This window comes from Mus caroli, chromosome 3 (genome assembly GCF_900094665.2).
Source record: "Mus caroli chromosome 3, CAROLI_EIJ_v1.1, whole genome shotgun sequence".
Lineage (NCBI taxonomy): Eukaryota > Metazoa > Chordata > Mammalia > Rodentia > Muridae > Mus > Mus caroli.
Window position 1 is genome coordinate 80,758,105 of NC_034572.1, and position 15,385 is coordinate 80,773,489.

The 15,385-nt window shown below is 55.1% G+C and overlaps 1 protein-coding gene across 6 annotated transcripts in view; it reads right to left on the reverse strand.

Annotated features, from left to right (window-relative positions):
• Window positions 1–4,649: 4,649 nt before the first annotated feature.
• Window positions 4,650–15,385, reverse strand: part of Bcan (brevican) — a 13,239-nt gene continuing 2,503 nt past the window's right edge. For 4 of the 6 annotated variants that reach the window (XM_029475627.1, XM_029475625.1, XM_029475626.1 and 1 more), the window contains 13 exons: window positions 14,986–15,096; window positions 14,228–14,599; window positions 13,785–13,959; window positions 13,406–13,533; window positions 12,682–12,975; window positions 11,379–11,600; window positions 10,282–10,869; window positions 7,909–8,016; window positions 7,365–7,523; window positions 6,308–6,390; window positions 5,830–5,974; window positions 5,412–5,602; window positions 4,651–5,107 (listed from right to left, as the gene is read on the reverse strand). In XM_029475627.1, the coding sequence (XP_029331487.1) occupies window positions 5,012–5,107; window positions 5,412–5,602; window positions 5,830–5,974; window positions 6,308–6,390; window positions 7,365–7,523; window positions 7,909–8,016; window positions 10,282–10,869; window positions 11,379–11,600; window positions 12,682–12,975; window positions 13,406–13,533; window positions 13,785–13,959; window positions 14,228–14,599; window positions 14,986–15,076 (2,652 nt within the window). In that variant the 5' untranslated portion in view covers window positions 15,077–15,096 and the 3' untranslated portion in view covers window positions 4,651–5,011. Of the gene's footprint in view, window positions 5,108–5,411; window positions 5,603–5,829; window positions 5,975–6,307; window positions 6,391–7,364; window positions 7,524–7,908; window positions 8,017–10,281; window positions 10,870–11,378; window positions 11,601–12,681; window positions 12,976–13,405; window positions 13,534–13,784; window positions 13,960–14,227; window positions 14,600–14,985; window positions 15,097–15,272; window positions 15,297–15,385 lie in introns of those variants that run through there. The other 2 variants (XM_029475628.1, XM_021158655.2) reach the window with 2 other exon arrangements.

Genomic DNA, 15,385 nt, shown 5'->3' on the forward strand with positions numbered 1-15,385 from the left:
CACACCCACGGTATGAGACAGTGGGAGGTTATTCTGGGGCCTCCGTTGGTAAATATAGCCTCTGAGCTAGTTGGAGTCGGGCGGGGGGAGGGGGGGCGCAGCGGAGGTGGCTTCCTCAGTTTGTTTGGGGCACTTCCTTATAAGGCTGAGCAGGCTGAGGCGCCTCCAAGGGTGAGGTCAGGGGCAGAGGCTCCCTCCTGCCCAATCTGATGCTGTCCCTGTAGCTGCCAGAGTTCCAAAGGAAATCAAAGTCTAGGCTTTGTACTACAGCCAAAGGCACAAGCCAAGCGTGGCCTCTTAAAGCACTCCCTCCGCCGTCCTCCTTGGGACACCCATCCTGGGTGGGACTCTCTTGGGCCCCTTGATTCCTCAGAGCCTGGGTTTTCTACCTGTAAGGTACTGGGTGAAGGGAATTCTTCCTAGAGACTCCAAATGTTTCTCAGATGAATGACATCACCCTCGATCCCCTCCTCAGCGCTCAGCCTCCAGGGTGGGGGTGGGGGAGCCAACCCAGAATTCATTCATTGTCTGAAAGAAAATCCCCCTTCTCCATTCTTGTGCTGCCCACACTCCACACCCCAGCCTCGCCCTGGGATGCCAGCTGTTGCCACTTGACCCTTGCTGATGCAGCTGCCGTCAGCCCTGCCAGCCTCTCTGGTGGGGGACAAAGGAATGTAGTTTCATTTCGTCTGGAATGTGCTATCTGTACTACCGGTAGAAGGGGAGCCCACCCAGCCCAGAAAACCAGAGAAGACTCTGGCCGTAGGGATAGGCCCCAAGTTCCTATTGTATGCCGTCCACCCCATCTGTTGGGGGGGGGGCTAAATTCTAGGGTGGGCACAACAGCAGGAAGGCTGGAAGTTAGCAGTGAGTCCTCCTGAGAGGAGGGAGAAGAGCCTGAATTACCCTGGTTCAGGTAGTGAAGAAAGGTTGCCAGCAGCTGTCTCTGAGCCCAGAAGCCACCTTAGGAACACACTAGAGCATGAAGCTGCCATAGAGCCGTGGGCACCGCTTGGTTCAGGGGCAGAGGAGCCGAGGCGTGACGCCTCCAGCAGTTTGCCTTGGTACGCAAAGGAACTAGTGCTTCTTCTTCTAGCTTCCCCTGCTTTCTTCACCCTGAACCCTCTCACACCACCTCCTAACTCAACATCTGCCAGCAGGTCAGGAATAGTAAACCTGCCTCTAGCCTCAGCCCTCTCCAGCCCTGGTGCCCAGGGGCTCCTCCTGCCACCCCATAATCTAGTGACCATTCTGTATGCCCTGTCCCAAAAGGATGGGGCCCAGGTGTCTGAACTCCAGGTCCTGGCACTTCTTCTTCCCTTTCAGAGTCCCCTTCAATCATGAACCTCCCTCCTCACCCTTACAACTCAGCGGCGGCGGTTCCATAAATAAACTGAGGCAGGTGCCAGGAGGCCTCTGTCGAGGAACCCCCTCCCTGCAGCTGTGGGATCAGCTGCTCACAATCTGTTGGCCTTAGGCCCCAAAGGGGTGCCTCCTCAGGAGACTTTGGCTAGCTCTGAAATCCCCCTGGTTTCTCTGGGGCCCTGTGTTTCCACTAATGGACCTCACTCAGCACAAAATGATCCCTTCAGCTTTCCCTTCTCTTGCCTCTCTCCCCTCTCCCCAGGCATCCAGAATGGCTCTGCCTCTCCAGGATGGCTATGAGTTCCAGACACCTTAGAGGGAACTTCAGCTGACTCTAACTGGGGAAACTGAGGCACAGAGTGACATATCTTAGTTAATGATGTAGTGTCTCCAGATGCCTCTTGGGGTCAGCAGAACATGGACCAGGGAGCTTTGGGCTGCTTTTCATTGAGTATTGTCTTAGTCAGGGTTTCTATTCCTGCACAAACATCATGACGAAGAAGCAAGTTGGGGAGGAAAGGGTTTATTCAGCTTACACTTCCATACTGCTGTTTATCACCAAGGAAGTCAGGACTGGAACTCAAGCAGGTCAGGAAGCAGGAGCTGATGCAGAGGCCATGGAGGAATGTTACTTACTGGCTTGCTTCCCATGGCTTGCTCAGCTTGCTTTCTTATAGAACCCAGGACTACCAGCCCAGAGATGGCACCACCCGCAAGGGGACCTCCCCCCTTGATCACTAATTGAGAAAATGTCTTACAGTTGGATCTCATGGAGGCATTTCCCCAACTGAAACTCCTTTCTCTGTGATAACTCCAGCTTATGTCAAGTTGACACATAAAACCAGCCAGTACAAGTATTAAATATGAGTAGTATTTAATTCCAATCTTAAGTGGTCAGAAGCCTTCTCTCTGTTAACAATCCACTTAAACACCAAGGCATCTGGGTAGCCTGAGACTCAGGGTCCACCCACTTAGCCTATCACTTGAGCCACTGGCCCAGTGGGAGAGCATTCACATCCTATCTGCCTCTTTCCCAGCCTTCCCTCATGCTCTGTCCATGAACTTTTCAGTTCTTCTGCCCAGGAGGAAGCTAGCTATTTTGCAGCAAGCCAAATAAAAGTCAGACATCAGGAAGGACCTCCGTTTGGGAAAGAGAGAGCCAGTTGCATCAGGCTCTGAGAGAGGAGGCAGCTACGCAGGCTCTCTGGGTCAGGATCTGACTACAGAGCCTGAAAAAGATCTCTGACAGGGCGGTGAATTTTTAGAAGGTCTTCGGGAACTGCTAAGTCACTGTGGACACTAGGACAATAGGACCCTTTCTCTCTCCACGCCGGAGTCAGGCGGACAGACAGAGCCAGGGCCTCCCGGCTGGGACAAAGGCCCCAAGTGAGGTCAGGCAGTGCTGTGGGAGGCAAGGGTATGGTGAAGAACTGGGAGGTGGGATGTGTCAGAGCATCCAGAGGCAGCAGGAACCTGGCAGAAGGCCAAATCACAGGCTCCTAAGCGCCGTGCCCACTGGGCAACCAACGCTCAAGCTGCTACCTACTGCCCTGGGTGGGTCTCTCTTTTCCAATACCTCTTAAATACGGGGAACAAGACATCCTGATGGGAACCCCACTCGACTCATATGTGGAGGAGGCTGAGAGCCAGGGCACACAGTCAGGGTCCCGACAGTGACAGCTGGCAGCTGTGGCCGGGGTGTGGCCCTACTCCAAGTCTCCAAAGAGGTATGCTGGTGCTCTATGTGTGACTCCCGAGGCACTAGCTAGCTACTGTCCATTCAGGGCACTGCTGAGTTATTCCAGGACACCCCCTTTCCTCTTCCTCCCCTCCCCCCCCTTCCCCAGGAAGCTCAACAAGCCAGGAGGAGGTTTCCTGTTTGCTGCCCTGCCAGAGAGGCCCAGCAGGTGAGGGAGGATTCTGATTCTAGTCTCCCATCCACTTCTGGGACTCTCCTTACCCACAGAGCAGAGAAGATGATGTACCTGTGCCAAGTGAGAGGTTTGATGATGAAAATCTTGGAGAAAGGGCCGGGAAGCCCAGTTTGCCACAAATCCACCATGCTACATAGAAATCATCCACCCACCGTGCTCCAGTGAGTTCTGAACCCAAAAGACAGACTCTGGCTCTTCTCTAGCCTGCTCCTTTTCAGGATCCATCATCCTGGGTCTTCATCCACTTACAGTTCCAGCTAAATGCCCCGACAACCCCCAGAACGCATTGAATGAGCAACTGTGAGCCGATACAGGATAAAGCAGGGTCCACTCTGACCCCAGCCTCTTCCCTGTAGATCCTTAAGAACCAGTTTGTACTCTCTGCTTATTCTGCGTTGGCTGTGTGGGCAGGCAGATGAGCCCAGGGGCTGGAGGAAGGAGGATGATGATGAAGGTGGTGAGGTTTGAGAAATCGGTGCTTTCTTAGGAAAGAAGGGCCAGCAGAGTCTCAGGTCCTAAGTGCTACCTTCCCAAGCCTCTGTCTGGGACTCAGTGTCTTTTGCCATTTGTTTTTGTTCTCGTCGCCTGGCTTTTAGAAAAGGACTAAGAATGGCCAGGTGGGTTAATGGGTATAAGGCATGCGTCCTCGTGGCCCTCAATGCTGAGTGAACCAGGTGTGAGGATATGCAGCCATGATTTGCCTTCCCTCATGATGGGACTCCAGCCAATGAAAGGAGCTCTGGCTGGTTCAGGCACTGATCATCCACTTCCTAGCTTGCAGTGACCTCATCGCTACAGCCTCCGCTGACTCAGCCAAGACCAGCCCAGTCTAGCCAGCCGGAAGTCCTGCATTCGCCGCACAACTTTCTGCCCCGCACGCCTACCAGGTCTGCCCCGCAAGTCAGAAAGACCGCGACGCCCCCTGGTGGCCTCCTGGCTCCTTTTTGGTCCGGATCCACTTCGCCCTCTAGAGCTACATAACTGTATCTGCAGCGCCCTCTACTGGTCACAGCCTGTGAGCCCCTTGGCGCCTCCTCCGCCTCCTCTGTTTGTCGCTGCTCAACCTTCTCTTCAGCACTGCAGGAACGGAGGCACTCTCAGGAGCTCAAAATGAGGCCACCAGGGGTCCCCCTCTCCCCAGACCCAATTCTTCATTCGGTTGGTGATCTGATGCAGGCAGTGGTGAATCCTCAACCGGCTGGGCAACCCTTTTGCGCCAGGCATTGCTCTATTCTCCAAGTTCTTGGTGATTTCTCTGACCTTTTGCAAGGTAATAATCGCATCGGGACCTACCTTTGGAGGGTCTGCCTAACACTGTCTGAATGTCCACATGTACACAGAAGCATCAAACTTTGGGTTCAGACAACTTTATTCCCACCTGGTTTTGCTGGCAACTCCATCCTAAAAACTCTTTGAAAATCAAGAACGAATAGCACAGTGTCCCCTAACGAAATCGAGGGACAAGGAGGCAGCTGACATGAGAGGGCAGTTGAGGCACTTAGGGACTTACCGGGTAAAACCTGAGGCCCTTATGTGAGGGGGCGGAGCCTAGGCTGGGCGGAGCCACCCAAGTGTTTCCCAGAAACCCCTTTGAGCGCTGTCCTCTGAATTTCAGTCCCACCCCTCTCATGTCACTCCCTATCACGGGGAAGAGCACTGGCAGTTGATGTGAGAGGGTCTTGCTGGGGGCAGCAGTCTTCCAGGCCTGCTCCCTAGAGACTGGAGGGCGGTGTCAACGGTGCCTTCCTGTGCCTCGAGAGCTGTTTCCGTGGTCCTTCTGGGGCGTCCATGGAGCGCAGAGCACGGCCCTATGGAAGACAAACACACCCATCCTCTGCACGGCGCTCCTCCTTAATAACCTGGGTCATTGCTGCTTAATCCCTGACCTTTTCAAAACACTTGCTCTGCCCTTAGGAGCCCAAGTGTGGTTGCAGGTTCTCAGCCATCTGCACCCACGAGGTCTCCAGAGCTCCAGCCTATTTCCTTCTCTTAGCCTCAGCGAGAGGCAGTGGTCACTCCAAGCTCAGTCAGTGAATGACAGGCATAATGGGTCTTTGAGCCTAGGGCTACCAAGTAGCTGGTGCCCCCTACCTGTTTCCTCCTGTCACTTACAGGCCTCCGGGGTACACAGGAAATCTGAGGGGCCTCCCAAAGCCCATTCTCCTGGCAGCGGATCAATGGCAGGTTGCGCTGAGCCAGCCCGTCTCGGCACCGATATCGAAGCACAGTGTCCACCGCGTAGCGCAGCCGAGGGCGACCAAATATTTGAGCCAGGGGTAGCTGTGGTGGAGGCCCACAGGACACTGCAAGGGGTACACATTTAGAAGCTGGGAGCCTGGCTTTGTGGATGATGGCTCCCAGAAACTTGACGGGGAGGAAAGGCGTGGCCACAGTTGACCAATAAGGGGGGCCAGTGTAGTGTGTCAGCCCCCCCACAGTCTGGGGTACACCCTGACAGGCTCTTCTGGGTAGCTTTGCTCTCCTCTCACTCGTGGCAGTCCCGGCCACCCTTTCCCTCGGCAGCCCTCACCAAGCCCCATCTTGCAGGTGTAGGATAGATGGTAGTTGCAGGGCACATCACTCCACTGTCCCTGGTCATGCCACACCATGACCACACAGTTCTCCCCAGACAGGAAGTAGCTGTCAGGCTGCCCAGGGTTCCAGTTTTCATAGAGCTGGGAAGGGGGAGTGGAGGAGGTGGTGAGACGCTTGAACCCAATAAGTACCAGGGGAAATGCCCCCAGAGAACTGGAGGGAGGACTTGGGGGGGTATCCCAGGATATGGAGGGGCAGGGTCTGGTGACTGGCACAGGCAGGGAGGGGGAATAAGAGGACAGGGGCTCTCCAGGAAGGAGACAAGAGCCAGAGAGGAGAGGCACGCGGAAAGAAGGGGTCCAGGGGAAAGGGGAACGAAACAGCCAGAAAGGGAGGAAGAGGCAGTGACTGTTACTGAGGGCAGAAAGGCTTCCAAGAAGTGACCTAGACTACAGTGCAGTGACAGTCCTCACCAGAGGGGCACCATCTGACCACAAGAAGTCACCCTCGATGGTCCTGTCATTGAGCCCAATCCACTGGTACTCCCGGTATCGATCTAGAGAGAAAAGCCAGAGGTGCAGTGAGCAGGAAGCCCAGTATTTCTGGGCCAGTGATGACCTGTTGGGGAGTCCATCCAAAAACCTCCCCAAATCTTGCTGGTTTGTGGCTGTCGGCTCAGATCTAGCCTCTTCTGCTGGGAAAGCAGCCAAGGATGGACCGCGTTCACCCATATTTTCTATCTTTCTCCCCCCCCCCCAACCAGGGAAGACAATCAAATTTGCTATCATAAAGGCTCTCCCTAGGGGCTGGTGAGGTGGCTCAGTGGGTAAGAGCACCCGACTGCTCTTCCGAAGGTCCAGAGTTCAAATCCCAGCAACCACATGGTGGCTCACAACCATCCGTAACAAGATCTGGCGCCCTCTTCTGGAGTGTCTGAAGACAGCTACAGTGTACTTACAAATAATAAATAAATAAAATCTTAAAAAAAAAAAGGCTCTCCCTAAATTCTTTTCTTTTGAAAGCTTTGAATTTTTGTTTTATGTATATGGGTATTTTACATACATTTGTGTCTGTGCACCACTTGTGGGCATCGTCCTCAGAGGCCAGAAGGCATCAGAGGGGCAACCCGGGAACGGGAATTACAGATGGTTGTGAGCTGTCATGTGGGTGCTGGGAATTGAACCCTGGGCCCTTCAAAAGAGCAGCCAATGCTCTTAACCATGGAGCCATCTCTCTAGCCTGTCTCCCTATTTTCGTAAGTAACCTTCACACCCATGGCGCAAGGGCATGCAGGTGGAGAATAGCACTTTGGAAGGGAAAGAAGAGGAGCAAACCTTGCTACCACAGAGTTAGGGAAACAGTTGCATCCGGGAAAGCAGGGAGAGACCACCCCCCCCCCCGCAGCCTAGGCAGCCCCGCAAATGTCGGACACCATGGGCCCAGTCTCCCCACAGCAGGTCTCCGGGTGAGTGAGAGGTAAAAGGTGAGGGAAGGGCCTGGAGCATGCGCAGGAAGCCAGGCCCCACCCACCGTTGACAAAGTGTTGCTCCTCAGGGGTGCAGATGCTGGTCAGATGAGCACCTAGCGCTCGGCACTGACTTTCCGCCTCCTCCCAACTCCTTCGTGTGGAAAAGTGCTTGTAGCAGGCTCCCTGGAAGGCCTCCCAGCCAGGGCTGCAGAAGTGAAGGCCTGGAGCACAGGGAAGGAAGCGGCGTGGGCTGCCAGGTCTTAGATTGGCATCTTTAGCTGGCTGCTTAGCAGCAGGAGGGGAGGACTCAGAGCCACTCAAGTGCAGCCAGAGGCCTGAGCCTAGAGGGCTCTTGGGCAGTGGCTAGATCAGCTGGCTCTCCACCCCTGGCCTGTGCAGTCCTCCATGCTGGAGAAGATGTCCTCCTCCCCGCTCTGGAGACAGAACAGTGACAGGAAGGTTGAGACCAGCTACGTAACTTGCCTGAAGTTACGTAAGTCATTCATGGCAAGGCCCAAACCAGTGACCTCCCTCCACCTCAGGAACTAGCATATTGGGGTAGGCTCCAGGCTTTGGACCTGCCCCCACGTCCTTCCACAAACTCACCAACATCGCACAGGTCCCCCCCATAGCCTGGCAAACATAGGCAGCGGAAACCCTCTTTCTCCTCCAAGCATGTCCCACCATTGTGGCAGGGGCTGGGGATACAGTCACCTGACAGGGGAGAGAAGCGAGGTGGAGGAGCCTGAGGGTAAGCTCTCCAGGGGAGGGTCCCGGGTCCCCCAGCCCAGACATCTTCCAAACCAGGAAGGCAAGCAGTTCTGCCTGGAGCTGGCCATCACTCCAGTCCATCCCCAAGTTCCGAGTGCCTGTCCTCACTCTCACCTCCCAGTTCCTGACTGGCTCAGACTCTCACCAGTGTGAGCCCTGAGCAACCAGCGGGAAGAGGCCAAGGAAGGGAAGAAGCCCAGGGCTGTCAATTATGAGACCTGGATTCCTGCCAGTCTAAGGCGGGGTCACCCGCCTTATCCAGCCTTCTCTCTGGGCCCCGCCTAGGTGCTGAAGGAGCTGTCAGCATCCACTCCATTCTGGTCCAGATGACCAGAGACAATGGCTCCTTTAACCAACAGAGCAGACTAGGTCCCTCAGACTACTCCCCAGCACTGGCTGCTGAGAACAGAGCCCACATGCCAGTGGTAGCAGCAGGGGAGGAGGAAGGAGAAGCTGGGATGATTGAATTTGCTGGAGTGCCCCAGCTATAATTGGTACACTGACCAAGCAGCCTTTTGAACATCCCTCAGCTAACATCTATCATGTCGATCATCCCTCTGCTAACAGTTTTTCAAGTAGGGTGAAGGTTGTTGGTCTCAGAGTCTTGAGCCCCCGGGAATCCTCATGCTTTCTGCTTCTCCAGTTTCCTCTCCTTCCTGGGCAGTCCTCTAACCCTGGGGGGACAGACTCTTAAGCTCACTCCTTGCCCTTTCTGCTTTAAGTTCCAACCTGGCTGTGGGCTACAGGGCCTGGACCTTGGCTGGGCAGTACGGTGTAAGGGACCCCCTTAGGATTTTCCCTCCTCTTTTTCTACCCCACAGAACCAGAAAGCATTTCTTTCCCACCTCCTGACAGTAGGCCAGGGGGTCTCTGGCTCTCTTTACAGGTGGGCTGGCACTTCAGTGACCTCTAAGGGGTTCCCTCTTCCTTACTACACTCACTCCAAGGCCAGTGGGCAGAAAGGCAATAGCTGAAATGGGCAAGCTTTTTGTGATGTAGGGGTGGTATTCCACTTGAGCCATGGAGGAGAGGTGAACCTGGGAGGGCCTCAGCCTTCCCCGAGAAGACTTCCGATGGGAACCTTAGGGTTCTGGGACAGAAGATTTCTTTCAGATGGTGGAAACCAGTTCCTTTCTTTCTGCCCGCCCCACCCTGTTCCGAATGAGCCAGGTCCTTTGGGTTGAAGAACATAAGCCATTTCTCCTGGAGTGGGGGGTCATTAGTGCAGGGTTAGTGCAGGGAGGGAGCACTGGGCACAGGGATAATAGTACTGTCTCTTGCTGGGTGCACCGAGGAAGATGATATGCTTAAGCCTTGGGAAGCTAGAGAACCAGCTCCAAGCAGGAACTACCTGGGTAGGCTACACATCATACCCGGGCAGTGTGGGTTTCTTCTGCAGGTGATGGAGGACTCCCTTGGGTGATATGTACAGTCAAGTCTGGGGTCCCAGCAGTATGAAGGGAAGGTGTAGATGGCCCAAGGAGAGATAGAGGGAGCAGTAAGAAGCTGCCATCCTGCTGTGACAGCAAGGATGTTGGCCAAAGAAGAGTGGTAAAGAGACACGTGGAGACACAGAGGATGGAGAGGGTACAAGGAACCAGAGATTCCTGATTCAGACACAGTGATGAGCAGAAAGGACAGCTGGAGATGGAGAGGTTGTCAACAGCTGGGTACAAAGCAGTTTAATACAGATTTATTTCCAAGGTTTGTTTTCCATGAAACAGTCAAAAAATACTTCACAGAAGTAGTGGCTTAAGGCTCTTTGGGGTGAGTATTCTGGTCCCCAGAGGTGAGGGGTAGGTATGGTCTCTCAGGCTTCCCTGGAATCAGTGGGGGTTGGTTAAAGGGATGGAACAAAGGGCCCAGGGAGGGAACAGCAGACAATGGGCCTGCCTTCAAGGCTGGTGAGGGCACCAGGAAGAGGCATGAGGACATTCTGTGTGGCCAGTGATATGTGAGCTACAGCAGAGGGCCCAAGGGTCAGTGGTGGGTGGGGGAGGGGACAGAGGATCAGAGAATTGGGGCGGACGTGACAGAATGGAAGATCCAAGACTGAAGGTCCACGGGGAGAGACAGGAAAGGGAATGAGGGCAAAGGACCAGAGGGTCCAGGGGAAAAGGGTGGATTAAAGGCCAACGTGTTAGGTGGCCCAGAGCTGGAGGAGGAGGAAAAGGAGAAAAGCGGGCATTGAGCCTTCAGCAGAATTACCTGATGAGGGAGCCACAGCCACTCCACCGCGGCTGGCACTGTCGGTGGGCAGCACTGGCTGGGCCTGCACTGAGGTGCCTGCCAGGATAGTTCTTCCAGACTTCTCTTCTGAGGGGGTCTCCAGCTCCCTGGGACCCACAGGGGCCCATGTAGCTGGAAGTAGGGAAGGGCCATCCTCCAAGCTGGAACTCCCTGCCTCCTCGCTCTCTCGAGGAACCCCAGAGAGCTCAGGGCTCCCAGTTTCCCCCCCTACTTCTCTTGCCCCACCAGGAGTAGATGTGGGGCTTCCCTCCCTCGGGGGGAGCAAAGTCTCCGCAGGCGGTCCACGGACCCTTGGAGGCCCAGGAGAAGGTGAGGCACCCAGCTGTAGAACTGCCTGGGCTGGTGGGGACACCTGGGAGAGTGAATGCTCTGTTTCTGAGCCAGTAGGGAGAGGGCTGCTGAGCTCTCTGGGCCACACCCACAGGTCTTCCTGCTCCTTCTCTTCCTCCAGAGCCTCCAAGTCTTTGAATCTTTCTTCTTCCTCCAGGGCTACGCCTTCCTCTTCTGAGGACTCGGTAGGTGGTGCAATGGATTGGGTTTCCGATTCTGACCACAGCAAGACAGTTCAGCACCAGGGACAGTGCCCCAGACCAAGCAAGGGAAGGGAAGGGGAGGGGAGGGGAGGGGGAGGGAAGGGGAGGGGAGGGGAGGGGAGGCCCCGAGGGGAGGGCCCGAGGGGAGGGGGAGAGGTAGAGCGCCTGGTACGTTGCCTGTCTGGAAGAACTCTGACCTGGCCTATGCATTGAAGGGCTCTGCAAACTGCCTCTTACTGGGTCAGAAAAGGCTGTTGCATCTCCCTCTCCCAGTCTGCCAACATTTTCCAATCTTGGGGTAAGGAATATATTTCCTTCCCAGAGAGCACCCTCTAAACACAAGTTTCTCTAGCTGAAGAGAATTGGGTGTGGAATTTACTTGAATAACAAATTTGGGAGAGTGATAGGAGAGATACCTAAGGCAGAATTATGTCAGTCATGACCCTAGTGACCACTTGGGCTTACCCTCCTACCCCCAACTTCTCTCAGGTAGTGAAAACCCAAGGCAAAGGCTTCAGTTACCTAGAGGAGTCCTGGGGGCCTCTGCTGGGTCTTCTGGGGTAGAGCTTCCTCCTCCCCCATCTTCTGAGATGGGGATGGAGTAGATGGCCCCACGAGACTCGCTCTCCATAGCTTCCTGAGGCAGCTGCAGTTCCTCCAGCTTTTCTGTCACTGTGACAATGGCCTCCAGTCCATCTGAGGCTGGGCTAGAGGCCTCAGAGAAAGCAGAGGGATGGGCGGAGTCTGTGGCAAGAGGAAAAGGCCAGTGGGAAGTTAGGTGTGCATCTGAATCCTCCCAGGGTATGGGCTGCTTCTGAGCCTCCAGGCTAGACCTCTACAGGTCCTGGAATGTGCTTCACCTATCCCTCGAGTGCTAATGGAGTGCCTTCTAGTTTTAGGCCAAGCTTTCTCTGAGTATGGTATAGAGAATGCTAGGGAAACCTGAAGAAAATAGACATAGGCAATAAACACATTGCACAATAGAAAGAACACTTGAGAAGCAGTGAGATGAAGTGGGGGCTCACTTTCAGATGGATCTAGAAAGGCTGAGTGAGCTGCTCCTTTAAGTGTGAATACGGAGTGGGTGGATGGAGCAGGCTCTGTACTGTGCAGGCTAGGCTTGCATGGAGAAGGGTATAGACTCCATCCCCAGGAAGAATGCTCAGTGGTCACTGTCTGAGGAGCTTGGAGCTCAGCTAAGGCTAAGGAAAGGTAAGGGACCACCTCTCGGTGCGGTGCTCAGTGGCTCAGGGTGAATTACCTCATCCTCTGGGGAGGGAACACAGAGTAGAGAACCAATGACTCCAACGTAGAGTTGGGCCAAGAGAAGCCCAGAGAGCTATCTCTAGCCAAGACAGACAGGACTGTTTGACCTGTTCCAGTGACCCTTGCTCCAGGTCACCACAGACCAGCAAACCTACACCCTTCATCTCCCCTCCTTGTCCCTCCACAGTAATGCCTCTTACTGCTTCTTTCAGAACAAAGTGCTTGGCTCAGAGTCTGCACTCAGCTGGCTTCCTAGTACCACCCTCTGCCCCCTCCTCAACACTCAGTGTTGAAAGTCCTGTCACCCATAAGCTGTAGGATCTGGAACATTCTAAGGAGCGTTCCACTCCCACGTGCATTTTGTTCACTGAAGAACAGAACAGTTGGTTCATGGAAGTGAAAAAAATGTCAGCTACCTCTGTTGGCCAATATGCTGGCAGGCACAAGGATTGAGGAAGCTAATACAGATTACTGAGGAGTAGTCTGTGGGCAAATGGCCAAGAAGATGGTGAGGGCTTGAATTCCAGGCCTGGCACTGACTGCTGCAGAGGCCACTCACCTCGGAAGCAGTAGACATTGAAGCGGTTCTGCTTGCTGGGGAAGCCAGTCTGGTTAGGAAAGAGGAAGAGGGTCTTGACTCCTGGCAGGCCGCCCCCACAGCGTTGGCTGGGCGTGATGATGGGGTAGCGCACGCTGCCATCAGCCAGCCAGCCAGGGCTACATCTGTCCAGGCCACCATTCCAGGCTGCGTACAGCTGGCCTGTGCTAGCGATCTGGGCACCACGTTCCAGACAGTAGTCCCGAGCCTCCTCCCACGTCAGCTTGCTGGGAGGGGCGCCGAGGAACAGTTCTCCTGAGTGAAAAAGAGGAGCTGGGTCATCAGGCAGTTGGCAGTACTTCCAACCTAGACGTTTAAACGTTCCTAGGCAAGCTCATTCCTGGCGTGGGGGTCACCTTGCCCACCTGATAGTACCAAAGTCTGCATGAAACCCAAGATGAAAATTAGTACTTAGAGAGCCTGGCCCCAGTTCCTCGCTCTACAGGACTCTGCTGAAACTCACCACCCCCNCCCCAGCCCCGCCCTCACCCCGGCCTGGCCCCGCCCCCACCCCTCTGTCTGCTATTTGCTAGGTCTGCTCAGAGGCTTGCCTCTGGGACAGTGTTTGGAAGAGTGCATTAAGTGCCTGCCTAATTTGCCTGTCCCCTTAGACATGTGAAGTCTAGTGGAGGACCCAGAAGAAACCAAGGGCCATGTTGCAGAAGGGCTCGTCACTCCCAATCACCATTTAGGTCTTCGGCATAACAGTAGACATCGTAGAGATCATCAGGCCCCACCACTCCGTAGTTCCGCACGCCAGGGTAGCCATCCATGTCTCCAGAGCAGGCCTCTCGTGGGTTTTGGATGGGGTACCTAAAAGGGAGGAAGAGGCTAATGTCTGGCATCTTCCCCCCAGAAGGCTGTCCCATGTCAACCCTACTGCTGTGTATGTGTGTGTGTGTGTGTGTGTGTGGGATGTCAGGATGCAGGAAAGTAAGGCCCAGGCAGAGCCGCAGGCCAATTTTCTTTCCAGAGGCAGGAAATCCTGAGGAACTTCGATGGAGGGTGGAGGTAGCAAGCATCCCGATGTGACCAGAAGTTCCTGGTCTACATCCCCAGCCCACCTCACAGTTTGGTCGGACAGCCAGCCTGCATCACACTGCTCATAGCCGCCGAGGTAGGCAGCATAGAGCTGCTCCGGGGTGGCAATTCGGGCTCCTATGCGAGCGCAGGCTTCCTGGGCTCCAGCAAAGGAGAAAGCATAGCGTGCAGAGCCCTCTCTGTAGAGGAAGACGACCCCTGCGGAGAAGAAAGAACTCCTGAGCTGGCCGGACCACCAGCACACTGACCTCCCCCTCTCTTCTGTCACTTCCTGTTCACAAAAGGCAAAGTCCGATTGTGCTCCTGCTACAGCTTGTGGGACTGTCTCCCCACCACATCTCTGGCCCCCTATTCAGCCTGTGCCTTTCCCCTGCAGGGTTTGCTAAGCCACCTCACAATCAACTCCTTGGGGGTGGGGGACTGAGTCCTTTCCTCCCTCTCTCTAGGGATCTCACTCTCCTCTCACCTTTGACCTTGACCTCCACAGCGTCACTGCTGTCGTCGATACCGTGCTGGACCTCGCAGCGATAGACCCCGGAATCATTGGGCCGCAGTTCGCTCAATACTAGAGACACATCTGTGAGCGATGCGGGGTAGGCAGGCAGCGCCACGCGGAACCGGTAGGCTTCGTTTACCTTGACGCGCAGCCCACGAGCCACCAGCACCTCCACCTCCCGGTCCCCGGACAGGAAGGTCCACTTGACCCGGGGAAAACCCGGCGCGGCCCGGCGACTGTGCGGCGGCCGCAGGTGGTGGACGTGGCATGGGATGGCCAGGGCACCGCCCAGCACGCCCCGCAGCTGCGTGGCACCGATGCGCACGCGGAAGGCGCGATCCTCTGTGGACAGGGGTCAAAGCCGGCTGCAGCCAGACGCAGGACGTAGTGCGCCTGTGCGCTTGGCTCCAAGCCCCGCCCCTCGATCCAAGGCGCCTGGGGTGCACTGCCCGGCTCAGGGTGCTGAGCACTGCCCAGGGTCCTGAATTTGATCCTCTACCCTTAGCCTCCTACCTCGTGCTCCTTTGCAACCCTGACCCCCAAGATTCCCCTACTTACTAGGGTCCCCAATTCATCCCTATTTTGCAGTTGCCTCCAGCCCTTGCCCACAGCACTTCCATATCTCCTTCCTTATGCCTAGGCTGGAAGCATGTAGCTGGGGCTAAACCGAGACAGCCCTCTGTCCTGAGAAAGATGCAGCAGACATGGTCCTCTGGATGCTTACTCACCGGAGCTGTCTTCTTTCAGGTCATCAGCGAGGGCGGCAGGGGCTTGGGTCAGGACCAGAGCGGTCAGCAGGGACAGAAGCAGTGGGATCATTCTGCACACTGATGGAAGAACTTGAAGAGGAAAGAGGAAAGTTGTTAGACTGCGGAATGCACTTCTTCCGTTCTCTATCCCACCATGCAGGTAGCACATACCAGAATCACCCCTAACTCTGTTTCTGATTCCTATCTCCAAGCACCAAGAGGTGTCCTCAGTCAACTCACTGTGTGACCTAAGCCAAGTTCCTTACCCTCTCTGAGCCTGTGTCTTCTTTTTTTTTTTTTTTTTTTTTGGTTTTTCGAGACAGGGTTTCTCTTTATAGCTCTGGCTGTCCTGGCGCTCACTTTGTAGACCAAGCTGGCC